This window comes from Mesocricetus auratus, unplaced genomic scaffold (genome assembly GCF_017639785.1).
Source record: "Mesocricetus auratus isolate SY011 unplaced genomic scaffold, BCM_Maur_2.0 Super-Scaffold_100013, whole genome shotgun sequence".
Classification (NCBI taxonomy): domain Eukaryota; kingdom Metazoa; phylum Chordata; class Mammalia; order Rodentia; family Cricetidae; genus Mesocricetus; species Mesocricetus auratus.
Genome location: NW_024429196.1, coordinates 81,764,173 through 81,779,066, shown reverse-complemented (window position 1 = coordinate 81,779,066; position 14,894 = coordinate 81,764,173). Strand labels below are relative to the sequence as shown.

At 52.4% G+C, this 14,894-nt stretch overlaps 1 protein-coding gene and 1 long non-coding RNA gene across 6 annotated transcripts in view; one reads left to right on the top strand and one right to left on the bottom strand.

The window, feature by feature from the left end:
- Fancc (FA complementation group C) overlaps nucleotides 1-6,696 on the top strand; it is a 133,193-nt gene extending 126,497 nt beyond the window's left edge. For 4 of the 5 annotated variants that reach the window (XM_021232007.2, XM_040756131.1, XM_040756132.1 and 1 more), the window contains 2 exons: nucleotides 149-352; nucleotides 5,581-6,696. In XM_021232007.2, the coding sequence (XP_021087666.1) occupies nucleotides 149-352; nucleotides 5,581-5,718 (342 nt within the window). In that variant the 3' untranslated portion in view covers nucleotides 5,719-6,696. The remainder of the gene's footprint in view (nucleotides 1-148; nucleotides 353-5,580) is intronic. The other variant, XM_040756133.1, reaches the window with a different exon arrangement.
- On the bottom strand, nucleotides 2,065-9,902 carry LOC121143709. Its single transcript, XR_005881032.1, has 2 exons — nucleotides 6,771-9,902; nucleotides 2,065-6,675 (listed from the first exon to the last, which is right to left on the bottom strand). It is a non-coding gene; the product is annotated as an uncharacterized LOC121143709 (long non-coding RNA).
- Between the last annotated feature and the right edge of the window lie 4,992 nt (nucleotides 9,903-14,894).

Here is a 14,894-nt window from a genome sequence, read left to right as displayed (position 1 = left end):
CTTGGGCTTATGTAGAGCTGTGTGTGAATCAGCTGAGCTTTGGCGCCTGGCTCTTCCTCTCCCTGGGCATCAGAGCATCAGACATATCCTAGGGTCACTCATGTCAAGTCCTCCCTAAAGTCTCACCTTCTCATCTTGTATCACCCAGGTGGAGCTGAAGGCACTGCTCGGCCGTCTGCTGACGCTGCTCAGAGGTGAGCGCCTCTCAGCTGTTGATGTGCAGAAAGCAGCCCACTGTCCCAGCGCAGACCCCAGACGACCTGTCTGTGGGCAGCTGGTCAGGCGCCTTTTGCTTAGCCTCTTGCTCTGGACCCCAGAAGGCCATTCGATTGCCTGGGAAGCTATCACCCATGTAAGTTGTTCTTTTTCCAACCTGTACTTCATATTTACACTCTAAGTGAAAGGTAGATTAATCCTCCTTGAGGGTCCTGGCCTTTGAGAGCATAGGCCCAGGATGCTGCCCCAGGGTATGGAGGTCAGTAGGGACCACAGACTCCCCCCCACCTTGCTGTACGTGGAGGGGAAGACATGTTTGCACCCTGCAAGCACATGACCTGCTGCCACTTCCCACAGTTAGAGCTGGGTGTCACTGCCTCCCTCATCTCAGGGACAGGAGTCCAGCTCTGGTGACAGCATGCTCCTAAGCAGCCACAATGACATTCACTGTAACAGGTCAAAGAATTTACTTCAAAAAAAGGTTCGATTACTATATCAGTTTTCTTGCTGCTGTGACAAAGTATCTGCAAAAACAACTAAAAGGCAGTTGTTACATGTTTTGCTCTTGTGTAGCTTTGTGGCACTGGGCCTGTGGTCAGGCAGATAGATCACTGTGGCAAGAATGTATGGCAGTGGCTGTCCACCCATGGTGCACAGGAAACATCAGATCAAGACATCCCTAAGGACCACCCCCAGTGACCCACTTCCTTCATGTAGTCTCCGCCTCCTACAGTTTCCAGAGCCTCCCAAATAGCACTACCAGCCGAGTGTCAAGCCCTAGCACATGAGTCTTTTGAGAAGACAAATTGTCTAAATCACAGCCGTGAGTTAGAGATTCTTAGAGACTCACACGTGGCATGGCGGCTTTGTAAAGGGGCCGGTCAGAAGTGAGTCCCATTAGTGACACAAGAACTCGCAGTGATGGAAACAATGAAAGGGAAAGACAGATAAACTGACTACATGAAGTTTAAAACTTGTGCATCCAAGGCTGATCCCCGAGTACAGGGATGACCCACAGAGTGGGAGGGGGCCAGGGTCGGGATGCATCTGGCATGACTTGCGTGTTCAGAATACATGAGGAATCCTTAGAACCACAACAAAGAAGGGCGAAGGAACTGGACAAACCCTTCTCCAAGGAAAATGTGTGAATGCTTAGAGGCACCTGGGAGACACATGCCCGTGGCAGGGCTGTCACCATACACACCCAGATGGCTGTCTTCTGCAGAACACGTTAGGCAGCACTGAGAATTAGAGTGGCGTCTTCTAGACGTTTCCGGTAGGAAATGCTACAGTGATGCCACTGCTGGAAAGAAAGTCTAACTTTACCATGGGGCATGGTGATCCTGCCCCCCATGTCTGTCCCCAAAGAACTGATGGCAGAGGCTTAAACAGGTATTGTGTAACAGAATTTTCAGCTGTTGACAGCAGTAAGAAGGAATGCGTGACTGGATTAAACATAGGTGCCTGTGCAGACATCATGGAGTAAGTACCCTTTGGCCTTGGAAAGGAAGGCATTTCTGCCACCTGTTACAACATGGATGAACCCTGAAGGCTCTGTGCTATGTGAAATCAACCAGTTGCAAGGAAACTCTTATAGGAGTCCACCTGTCTGAGTCTGACTCACAGTGGCAGAGTTAGAGCAGAGGCTTCACAGGGCTGGGGAGTTGGTATTTAACCTGTGCAGAGTGTCTGGGATGGGTGGTGATGGTCGTACAACATTGTGGATGTAGGTGTGCAGGCCTGGAATCCCAGCATACGAAAGGTTAGAAGCAGGAGGATCAGTGAGCTGGAGGCCAGCCTGCACTACATGAGATATTGTCTCAGAAGAAACCAAAAGGTGAAACAGCATTGTTAACTACAGGAGTTTTATTTTTCAATTATTAACATATTGTGAAATACATAGCTTGATGGATTTCTATAAACAAAATAAAAAACAGAATTCACGCAGCCAGCAACCCAACCAAGAAAGGGCTTTTCCCTATCCACCTGGGTCTCAGTCTGGATGTGAACACTAGGAAAGCCCAGGAGGCAGATGCCTCCCTGACAAAGCCCTCTGCCCACCAGAACAGCAGCCACCTGTGTCAGTGCAGGGCTAACCCTCTCCTGCATCGGGGCACCTCCGGGCCCAGCTTAATAATACATTCAGAAATCTAGGCTCCTAAAACTCATGCCTTCAAGAACATGAATGTGGCACTGAAGAACAGAGGCTGTCACCAAGACAGATGCTGCCTCATCAGACTTCATCCACCATGTTGGGCAAGCAGCGTGTTAGACAAAGGGTCCAGTATTGCAGTCACGAGCAGATCCTGACTCTGTGATTCTCCTTGAAAGTTTCCCAGCTATACCTGAAGTGTTCTGCATAGTGTTAAAGGTGATGGTGTGTTGATTGGATTGACCGGGAATCAGCTCACAGTGTGGACAGCAGAACTGTCGCCAGGAAAACCAACGGCAGCATGTAGACCACTGGAAACAGGAGAACCCCACATGGCCTGCAATCACCAGCCAACTTCCCTGGCAGGCAGGCCTGTTGCAGTAGCTCCGTCAGCTTCCCGGGGTGGGGAGTCAGGCTGGCATGCACACCTGGTGTCACATGGAGAGAGGGACACTGTGTGTGGTCCCTTGGATTTCTTCTCTCGTTGATGGATGAAACGCAGAGGAAAGCAACTGGGGAGGCAGTTTATTCGGGCGCACAGCCCGTCGTGGTGGGGAAGTCACAGCGGCGGGAGCTTGGGGTGGCAGGTCACACTGCATCCTTATTCAAAAGCAGAACACCACCAATGTCTGCACTCACCCAAGGTAACCTTTTTGTTCAGTCTAGGACCCCAGCTCACGGGAGGGCACCGCTCACGTTTCCTGCTTGATTAAACCTCATGCACAACTCTCCTCACTGGCTTGCCTAAGTCCCATTTACCATCAGCTGCCACACACAGAACAGCAGCAAAACGACAGTCCAGGTCTCACCAGAGGAAAAACATGAGACACACCCTGGGTAAGGGATGTTGCACAGAATTACTGATGCCCTTCGAGGTGGTCAGAACAAGACTCTGAGGAACCTCCATAGTCAAGAGCGAGAGGAGACAGGATGGTGGCCCTGCTGTGCCCTGGATGAGATTCTGGAGAGTGCAGGACAGAGAAGACATGGAAGCCAGAATGAAGTGTGGACCTCGCTGAGTGACAGGGACACAGCATGGGTGGATGGGTGGGAGCTCTTCCAACTGTGCTACCTGTGGTGACACCAACTCTGATGCCGTTGACAGTAGGTGCTTCTGACTTACGGAAGTGGCGAGTGTGACCTCTTCGTAAATGCTCACCCCAACTGTGGACGGGGCCAGCTCTGCTGCTGGGGCATGGCTTCCAGAGCCACATGGTCCCTGCTCTTTCTGAGTCCTGTCCCCCCTCACTGACTATAGTGGCTTAGGTCCTGCCTGAGATGTGAGAAATCTCCTGGAGATAGCAGCTCTCTGCTTGGTGTTCCAGCAGCCTTTCCATACTCAAGACAGGTCACATGGCCCACGCATGCCGCAGCTTCTGAGAGGGGAGTTGGACCTTGTACGAAGTCCGGCACTGTACTGCACATACCCACTAACGGTGCTCATCTACCCCAGGCACTGCAGTATCACAGAAACCCAGGTCAGTTCAACTGTCTAGAGAAAGCCACACACTAGTTCCTCCATGTGCTCCATCCCAGAGTCCAGCAGGCTGCCAGAAACTGTCCTTGCAGCTACACAGCCTGCCTTTACAGGAGGCTTGACCCTGGGCTTCTGACCCCCACCCCAGTCAACGGCAGGAACCATCTACCTGCAGCATAGTCTTCTGCAAAAGGGCACTTCTGTAAGAGCAGTGTGGGTGCCGCCACTAGAGGGCCCTGGCCCTAGGGCAGATTTATGTAAACTCAAAGCTGACATAGAGCCACCTTCAGGCATGCTGTCTGCCTTGGGCCTCAGCAGCTAGCTCTGGAGAGCTGGGCTAAAGCGAGCGGGCAGTAAGTAGTCCACTTCCTCAGGACCTCCTTCGACCTTAGCACACTGTCCATACAGCACAGCTCCCTCCAACTTCAGCCTGGAGGTTTGGCTCCTGGTCACTTCTGGTGGGCTTCCCTTTCTGGCTTCAGCCTTCTGAGTTGCCATAGACCTCAGTAACCATCTGCTCTGGCTCCTTCTTGTCTCTGTTCTGGGCTGCCGCAGGCCTGCTCTCTGAGTGGTGCTAGGATGGGCGTGCTTACAGCGCCTTCTCCACCCTGCCCCCCCTCATCGCATTTGTGACCACCTCCTGTCTTCCCCATCAGTCTGAGATGGAGAGATCTGCTCTAAGGTTGCTGCACTCACTGTGGGGCAGGTTCCTGTGTGGTTCTATGCCTGGGAAAGGTGTGAGGTTAGACTGTAGTGACCACCTGCCCAAGCGGGAGGCAGTCTGTGCCCTCACACAGTACGTCTTCAAGGCACCTAGGGATTGATGCACCAGGAAGGACAGAGGCTGTCTCTAGCTAAGGTCACTGCAGCACCACACAGCGGTGACTTTTGAGTCACAACCTGGCAGTGACAGGTCGGATGCCCAGAGCCCAGGCCATCCCTAGCCGTTACCTCAGCAACACGGCCAAGGTGTGCCACGTTGAGACTGCAGCTTTCCCTAGCTGTGCTTCCTTTTACTGGTGGCCAGAGCGGGACCAGGAAGGAGGGTCGGTCTATGGACCAGTGAAGGCTCAAAGCCACAACATGAGGGCAAACCCAGGGTGGCTGTTCACCCTGGAGAGAGGAAGCTGAGCTGGAGCTAACCCTGCAGGTGCTGTATCCTGACACACAACACGCGTGCGTCTACCTCCAAACTCAGGGCTCCTAATGCTGCTGCACCTACAAGGAATCCTAGTTAACGTCTGAGAGTCTCTACTGAGACCCCGGGAAAGGCGGCAGGAATGTCAACAAGCAAGAGTACCGCCCGGCCTGCTGCTCTGCAGGTGGATGGCCCAGGAATGCCGCCTTAAGGCTGCTTGTGTGGAAGCAGGTGGCCTTTTCTGGTTCTCAGGGCATGGCAAGTCTTTAAAAGAAATTCTAGTGATAGGTGCTGTCTGCTCCTCACAGCACATAATCCCAGGGTGCTGGGAAGTCTGGCCACCTCCACAGTGCTTGTCTTTGGTCCTGGAGAGCCTAAGATCACTTTGGTCCTAGTGGGGAGCTTGGTCGCCAGGAAGTGGTCCTGTAGAATAGGGAGGGACCCCTGGGGACAGACATGCCTTGATAATCACCTTGTGAACAGAACAGAAACGAACCACACACTCCACCCCTCCACCCCCACAGCCTCATGCTGAGTGTACTGGACAGAGGGGTCTCCGGGTAGTGTTTTCATCTTTCCTTTCCTTCCTCATTGCAGATGGCCAACACCGATGCTGTAACCCATGAGATCGTTGGCTTTCTTGACCAGACTTTGTACAGATCAGACCATCTTTGCGTTGCAGCCTCAAGAAAACTGGCCAGAGAGCTCCTTCAGAAGCTTGGAGCTCAGGTCTAGCAGGCAGCACAGAAAGCGTGAGCACCTGTATGGCGTGCTGCCGTCTGGTGAAGGTAGTGTCTGTGGGGCCCAGAGCAAGTGAGAATGGCTGGACACATCCATGCCTTGGCCCCGTTCAGTGGCGTGTGGCTTCTCCTTCCTACGCACTCTGCACTAGTTGGCCAAGGAGGTAGAGTAAGACCCAGGTCACCTGCTAGGTTCCAGTCTTGGGTGAACCCTCATGTCCACACAGCCTTGCATGATGACAGCTAGCACTGGCTCATTTACTGGCTCCCTTTGTCCTGCCCACTCTGATGACGCTGCCAGCGATGGGGGAGATGCCCAGTAGCGGGAGGCCTGTGCCCAGCAGGGGACAAGGCTGCACCACGCAGATGAGCGCCTGCCTCCTTTGCTCCTCAGCGCAGAAATGCTACGGTGCATCAAGGGAAGGTGGACGACCAGAGAAGGGGGTCAGTACTTCCCCCAAACCCCGAGAAGGCCAAACACAAAAAGACCAAAAAAAAACCCAAAAAAACCCAAAACTGCTTTTCCTATGGCCCACATCTAGTGAAACAGGATTTGGGAACTGAAAATCAATGTCTCTCTTCTCCACTTGCTGTATGTAGACGGGATCGCTGGGTGCATCTGTTCTGTTTTCTAGCGAGAACGTATATAAGTAGGCACTGTGTGAGCAGAGAAAGCCACCGAGCTGCAGTCCTGTAGACTTGTGCAGGCCAGCTTCAGTGCTCAGAACATCCCACCTGGGGGGAGAGGACTCGATGCCTGCAGTCTCGTTAGAGGCTCTGTGGCAGAAAGCGAAGGACTCTGGCTTCTCCCTGGCATTCGTGCATCCGGGCTCTATCAGCGGCCAAGGGTGAGCTTGTTCAGTCCCTGCCCTTTAGTCACCCTGCTGCTGGGCCCACTACATTGCCAAGCTGTTCACAGGAGGGCGGGGCTGGACTTCTTACCTTGTTCATTCTAAATAAAAGTTGTACTTAATTTTATATTCAGTTATTTCCCAAAGAGAAGAAACTTTCCCCCTCCTACCTGTGGTAACTTCGGGTCTTACAAACCTTAGGCGTGGCTTGGGAAAGACCAGTTATGGCTTATCTTCAGGGCAGGCTTGGGGCTCTGTCAAAGAAGGGAGAATCGCTGGAAGGCAGATGGAGGCGTGTGTACTCAGGGTTGTGCTTCCTGTAAGCTAAACTCGATTATAACCACACTTACCTCAGACACGGTTGCTGGGTTACTTTCCATTCTCAAGAGGAAGAAGAGAGCACAGCACAGACTCTGTCCCTCGGCAGTGAGGACAGATGGAATCGTGTCCACCTTTCTCCCCGATGACTCAGTCCACCCAGCAGGCAGGGTGAACTGTGCCGAGCATCGTGAGTCAGCTTCCTGGTGGTGCTCAGTGGTCTGACGTGGCATACCCGGACACTTGACCGCAGACAAGGAGTCTCATCCGGGCTCCGGGAAGCCAGCTACCCAACCGCATTCACCTAGAGGTCTGATGTCCAGGGACAGAGGAGGCCAGGTCTACAGGGACCTGAGGAGGGCAGCTGGAACAAGTCCGATGACACAGGAGTCCTATGAAGACTCAGGCACAGAGATGCTGAGCGGTTGACAAGGCGTCTTCCAGTGCCAGAGCATCCAGAACAGCTGCAGTCAAAGGAACATGAGTACGCGCTCTCCCCTACCCCCTTCTTTCCCTCCCTTTCCAACCAGAGCATGGCACTGCTCCTCTCTGGATAGCTGACTTTAACACAAGTCCTTATGAATCACCACAAAGCCATTTCACAGCCCCTAATCCAATGTCACGACAAAACAGGCTTCTAAAAGGCAGACCCGCATTTGTTCCAACACCAGGCAAGATGAACCCTCTTCCTGAGCCTCGTTCCTCTTAACCCTTTTGGGCATACACCTCGTACACCCCGCATATGGGTGGGGCATATGTATGTGATACTGAAAGCATTGTGCCTATCTGTGGAAATGACAGTCTGTCCTCTGGTGGTCCACACAGCATGAAGTCTACAGGGGTCCACCAGGACTCTCCTTCGCAAGCAACGCAAAAGAAAACCGGGTGTATTATGTCAACAGAGCGTGGGTGTGGGCATACCTGTCCTCTACCAACCTGCAGACCTGTCAGGCGGCTCTAGCTCTGGCCCTTTGCAGGCTGCTCTGGCAAGGCCTTGTTCCTGTTCCTTTCAGACAGCCCCTGCCTCCATGCTTGTGACAGGAAGGCAGGCCCTGAGCTGACACCACAGCTGTGGCCTAGAATACAGAAAGGCTCTACAGCCAGGGAGGCCCCCATGGCTATCCCAGACCCAGGAAACAGCCCAACCGCACAGAAGGATGGGCAGAGGGAATGCTGGCAAGACTCCCTTCTCCAGTGAGGCATAACCAGTACCGTGGATTGCCATATTACGCTGTAGGGCTGTGTTAGAAGCACCCCTGCCTGCAATGATGTGAACCAACATGTCCAAGTGCCACACCTGTTAGAAGACCACAGCTATGAGCCAGTGGCTCGTCCTGAAAGACATTCTACAAAAATTAGGTCCAATAGGTGCTATTAGAGTTATGCAACCTGAGTCCAAAAAAACGTGTGGAAGAATGAACTTCCAAAAAGGGCCAGGAAGGTTCTGGAAGCAAGGTATGAGGAAAATGAAGTATTCCACACACTGCCCTGAATCCACATGCCCCACTCACGGAAGGCAGGCTTTTGGTGAGCAAGTGAATGGGTTAAATATTGAGGGTGAGGGAACTGTGCCTGCCAAGGTTGCCAGTGCCCTCCTGTGGCTCCCACCACCAGCCAGTTCTCAAGCTCCATGCCTGGACCCATAAGTTGGTTACAGCTCACCATATACTGGGCCAACACCTTCCCAAGGCTGGTGACACATGGGGTCTTCTCTCTGTTCACCACGATTCCTATCTCCTATCCCTGCCCTGTCTATTGCTCGTGTCCTGTCTTTGCAGACAGCCGCATCATGCCCTAGACCAGACCTGAATGTTTCCACTGCTGGCACACACTCCACAGTACTAGTCCCAAGGCCACCACTCTGTCTTGCCCCGTCCTGTGTTCCCTCCAGGGAATCTGATTGCTTCTGCCTCTTGTCACTCACTGCCTTGGCGTACACACCCTCATCTCCTGTACAGCTGGGGTTCAGCACCCTGCAGAGGCCCATCAGCCAGCATCCAGGAGGTTCTGGGGACTCCTCTGGGCCAAAGGAGCATTAAGGAATGCAGGTCAGCATCTACCCCCCAACCCCCCAGGCCAGGGAAGGCAGTACGCACTTTGCTGTGAGGGGGGGATGGAGGGGGTGGGAGATGCTGAAAATCTGCATTAAGTTATTTTCTGGATCTGGTAACTTTCTAAGCAGCACTTGGGACAAAACAGGAGCAGAAGCAATCTCAGGGAGGAAGGGTGTCCTTGGCTCACAATTCAGAGGGACCTGTCCATCACCACAGGTTAGGAATGCTGGTGAGGACAGCTTTCGGTTGTGGTGGTGGGAACCCGTGTGGAGGCCTCTCACAGGGTGCCAGGAAGCAGGGTACGGGCAGAAGCTGCCCTCAGGACTTGCCCTGGCTCCAGAAACCATGCCTCCCTCCATCCCAAAGGTTCCGGCAGCTGGGGATCAAGTTGTTGAAATAGATGAGCATGTAGGGGTCAGTTCCCATTCAGACAGGACACTTCCCTGCTCAGTCTGCAGTTTTCTGGGCTTTCTCTTAGAACTTGTGGTATACGGACTGGTTTTCAGGCTTTCACACAAACCTGGTCTACAGTACCTGGCCTCCCATGCTGCCTGTCCTTTTGCCTAGGGCCCCAGGTTAAAAGCTCTAAAGGTCTCTCCAGTTGTGTGAAAGGAAGGGAAAAGGAAAGGAGGGAGGGGAGATAGCCCAGAGCTCCAGCCCTGTCATCTACAGACCTACAAGCAACCCTTGTGGTGTCTCCCTCTGCTGTGTCTGAGCCAGGAAAGTGGAGGGGTATCCTATCTAGAGACGAAAGAAAGAGAGAAAGGAAGGAAGAAAGAAAGACAGATAAACAGAAGACTGGTAAAACTGGCTGTTCATGTAAACACATCCTCTGGAGTAAAAACAATAACCTGTGGGCTGGAGAGATGGCTCAGTGGTTAAGAGCATTGACTGCTCTTCCAGAGGTCCTGAGTTCAATTCGCTGCAACCACATGGTGGCTCACAGCCATCTATAATGAGATCTGGTGCCCTCTTCTGGTGTGCAAGCATACATGCATAACACTACATATAATAAATAAATAAAATCTTCAAAAAGAAAAAACCCACAATAACCTGGAAAAGCACATGACCAGGACAGCCAGGGCTACATAAACAGTGTCTCAAAAAACAAACAAATCACTTCTCTAAATTTGAAACTTCTTAGGCAAATCAGTAAGAAATGGCCTCCAAACCAAGAGACTCTGGGAAAGCACAAAACAAAGAGTACAATGGGGAAAATACAAATGGATTTTAGAGACACTGAAAAGGATACTTACCATAATGTTAAAAAATGCAGGCAAGTACAATTATACCTCCACAGTGTGCTATAGGTCTGTAGAAAGGCACTGACAGGCAGGGAGTGCAGACTTTGTGGACTTCGTGTGGCCACGTGCTGAGTTTTTGAGTGCACATGTCCTAGAAGCAGCATGGTAACTGTTACCACGTCCAGAACCCACCTGTGGATACTTACCCCAAAGAAAGTAAGGCGGACATTCAGGTGGGGTCTGCTCACCTGTGTCCGCCAACTGATGCCCAGGGTAATAAACTGTGCTGCGTACAGATGACAGAGCGTCAGCCAGCTTTACAAAAGGGATAAGGCTTTTAAGATGGCTCAGCAGGTAAAGGCACTATTATGCCTGGCAACTCGAGAATCACCCCAGGACCCTCATAAAGGTAGAAGAGACCCAAAACCACTCAGTTGTCCTCAGATCTCACGTGCACACAACGCACCCCGCCCCCAACGTCATACAAACATGCATGATAGTTATAAATACAAATTTTAACATTAAAAATGAAATTCTCACATATTACAACAGGGAAGATGTGCTAAGCTAGACCAGACAGACAGATGCAAAAGGACACTGTAAAGATTCACACGCCATCCCGAGAACAGAGAAGCTCATGCTAACAGTCTAGTGGTACCACCAGGGACTTGGGAGAGCAGGGGATGGGGTTGGTGTCTGAAGGGTACGAAAGATTCCACTGGGGAAGAGAAGGTTCGGAATACAGACAGCGGTGGTCAGGTCACACAGCGATGACACATAGCACTCAAAAACACCGGAGCGGTGAATTCTGTGCTGAGAGCATCGCACCACAGTAAAACCACTAAGATCTAAATTACAGTTCCGCCCTCCTTGTAATACACACCTGCTTTGTGTCCCCTTTCCCATGGCAAGCACACCTGGAACTCCCTCAGATGCATGCACAGAACCACCAGGGCCCTGTGGCGCAGCTGACCTTGGGGGGAAAGCCCTGGATGAGTGCTGTTACCAGGATCTCACAGGAAGTAAGCCGTCCAGGTTAGCACGTGACAGATACGGAAACAGCTGTTTCTGCCCGGTTACAGAAGCGACGAGTGACCCAAGAGGGGACGCCGACAGCAGCGCACGCGTGAACCCAGTGCGTGTCCACACTGCACGAACAACATCCAACTGCACAGTTGCCCCGTGTCCATGGATTCTTGGCCCAATGAGTCAACCAACTGCAATGGAAACTCTGAGAGAATGTGTTTACTGACCACGTTCAAACTTCCTTTTCCTTTTCACTCCCACGTAACATGGTGTACCAACTACATTTCCAGTTCACACCACCTCACGCGAAGTAGCCCAGAGATGGCTTAGGGAAGGCGTGGGGGATGCAGTCCAACGTGGGAATCCAGGTGTGGTGGTACACGTCTGTGGTCCCAACCCCAGAGAGGTGGAGGTGGAAGGGTCTGAAGGCCAAGGTGACCTCAGCTACCCAGTAAGCCTAAGAAGGGGGTGCAGTGGCTGTGTGGTCTGACAACGTGGACGTGACACAATCTTCTACACAGACGAGCGTCACAGACTCTGGAATTTGTGAAGTGCCCCAAAGCAACCCTTCAGGGCCACTACACCACAGCTGCTATGAGGCAGGATGCTCGCTGGGCCGTGGTGGAGACATCTCTATTGGGGACAAACACAGGAATGCGTGTTACTACGGTGATTGGTTGAGGTAGAGAGAGCTGTTCGGTTTTCAAAGTTTAGGCTTGTGTGCATGTTCGATCTACGGAGAAAGAAATGGGAGGGAGAAGGAAATGGAGGCAGTGAGGGAAAAAGAGGGAGGAGGAAGGAAGGAAGAAGGCTGTGGTCTCCTGTACACGAAGACAGCGCCTCGATTGACTTAGGAGGGGTTTTTGCCAAACCGTTCGGAGTGAAACGGGCCAAACGCCACCCGTGACTTTAAAGGAGACATCCGCATTCCGTGTGCCTTAGTCAGCATGGTGGCTCTTTTATTGCTCGTTTTCCCCCAGTACTTAGAGCCCAGCATCTGAATAGAGTTTTTCAGTTAAGTGCCCTCTGTAGCCGGAGCCATGCGCTCTTACATGTGTCCTGAAGACCTGGGCTCCATCTGCCACATACGTGCCCGGGATCAGCATGCACAGCCTCACCATCCTGCTCCACAAAGTGCCCCTCTCCAGGTGTGCACATAGCAAAACGGGTAAAATCAAACTACAATTCTTTATCATTAAAATCACTATTGATTTTTATAACTGGACATCAGCCACTACTCAAAGCGCCTCCCCCCCCGTTTACTGCCCCAGGGAGGCAAAACCTCACAGCTGTCTCCATCCTCAGACCACACTGCTGACTCTCCAGAGACTTCGACACTCAGAGCCTGAAGGTGGGGAAGGAGGTGAGGCTCCTTCCAGCCTTTTGAAGCCTGAAGTTCCATCCGGTTTAGAAGGCTACACTGCTCCTGCAGGCTTATTCCATCTGGAAAGTTGGCAGCAAGGGAGGGCCCACTGTAGCATAAAAGGACTTTCTGGAACCTGGGACTCTCGGCGATACACTTAAGGAATGGTTGCAGCACATCTCCACTGCCACCCCATGGACACAGCAGCAGCACACCAGATCCAAAAGGGACCTTGAGAGAAATTATAGACGAGATGATGGCAAAGGCGGCTTAAAAAAAATCAGAAGCCACCAGGCAGTGGCAGTGCACGCCTTCAATCAGAGGAAGGCAGATCTCTGTGAGTTTGAGGCCAGCCGGGCCTACAGAGCAAGTTCCAGGCTGTTACACAAAGAGACCTTGCCTTGAAAAACAACAAAACAAAACAAAGAAAAAAAAAAAGAAGAAGAAACCAGAACCCACAGGGCACACAACCACTTGACAACACAATATGGCCTGAGCTGTCATGTCCCTCGTGGACGGCCTTCCTGGAATGCCATGGAATAGACAGTCTCTGTTAGGGATCCCTGAGCCTCGCTGATTCTCTTTCCTGCCAGTGGCTAGGTAAGGTCGCTACATAGACAGAGATACTGGGTGGAACCAGGACAGGTGAGAGAGGTCCAGAACCCATCCCTGTTCAGTCCTTGGAGCTCAGAAATTAACCCCAAGCCTATTTCATCTCATAGCACTGAAATGACCAGGTCTGATTTTATGAGCTGCTTGCAGAGCAAGGGCTGGGTATCTCCAACTCAAGCCTACACACACACACACACACACACACACACACACACACACACACACACACACACACACACACACCATGCTATTCCAGGTTTCCAGACCTCCCATCAGCTGCTGAGGCCATATTCTAGTGACTATGTACCCTAGCTTCTTTTGTCTTCTGGGTTTCCTTGAAAACAAGGCATGGACACACCCAACTGACTCAACCTCCAAGGCAAGGCTGCTCTCTCCCGGTCCAGTCTTCCCACATGGGGTTACCGGGGCTTGGCTGGGATGCTGGACACACGCCAGCACCACGGGGCAAGGCTTTTAGCCGTCCACCCTGTCCTGGGAAACTTCCCCAGCTTGCACACGGCCACCTCCTTCCTTGTCACACTGTCTGATCATTGGACTGGAAGAGAACAGCGTATTAGTCCATCAATCTCTCAGACAGCACCAATGGGTGGGAAGGAAGGGGCCATAAAACCTTGCCCTGAATAGCGGGATGGCTGCTGCTTCTTCCCACCTCGTAAACCCCACAGACCAGCCAGGGCGGCTGAGTTCACTGTGGCTGGGTTGAATTCACACCCCTCCTTGAGACTGCTCTCTGCAACCTTTCTTCAGAGAAGGAGGCAGCTCCCAACCCCCAGCCCTGGGAGTCTCAGAGCTGTGATGGGGCTAGCCCACTCCAGGGGCTCTCTCTCCACTTGAGGGCTGCTACCATCTTGATGACTTCTTTCGAGTTTGGCGGCTAAGACTGAAATATTCCACAAGGGACTAGGTAACCACCAAGCTTTTGGAACCAATGCTAAGCCCCGGTGAGGTGTCTTGGCAGTAAGTACCCCCTGAACCTCGGAAATGGGTGTGGCAGCCCAACCACCCAGGGAGCGGGCCAGCCAAGGCCACAAATCCAGCATCCGTATCTGCTTGGGAGGCATGGCTATGCTCCTCCACTGGCTGGCTCCGTCTACGGCCAGCTGGACGGGAATATGAAGTCTGCACACGAACACCTCAGATCCCAAGCTTCTGAGGACTGCTTTCTGTTGCTCAGTGGGCAACAGCTGTGGCAAAGGTAACGCTGGAGACTAGAGGCCCCTATGTGTGCAACACGGCAGCCCTGCTGGCTGCTCACTGGGCGTGTGTGGCCATGCGATGCTGAACCGGGGTCAGGAGAGACGCTGGTAGGAGCTTGGCGCTTGCCTGGAACAGATCCTACAGAGCCTTCTCTTCGTGTTAAGGGAATGGCTTGAGCTTAGGCACTTCTGCTATATCTGCTTTCTACCCCGGGGGCACTCCATGACATTTCTGCTCACCATGAGCAAGGATGACTTGCTAGGGTTATAGATTATTTCATACTTTTGATGTGAAACTCCATTAAAAATAAATGCCTTTAAAATCCTCTAACACTACAGGAGCAGCTGGGACAGAGAACACAGAGCCCTTCCTGAGACTCTTTCTCAACCCCGCCCTTCCCTTCCGGTCTGAGTGCAGTCAGAATTCCCAGTACCTCTCCCTTGGCTGCTGCCCAGAGCCCCACAGACAGGGTGGTGGGAGCCACT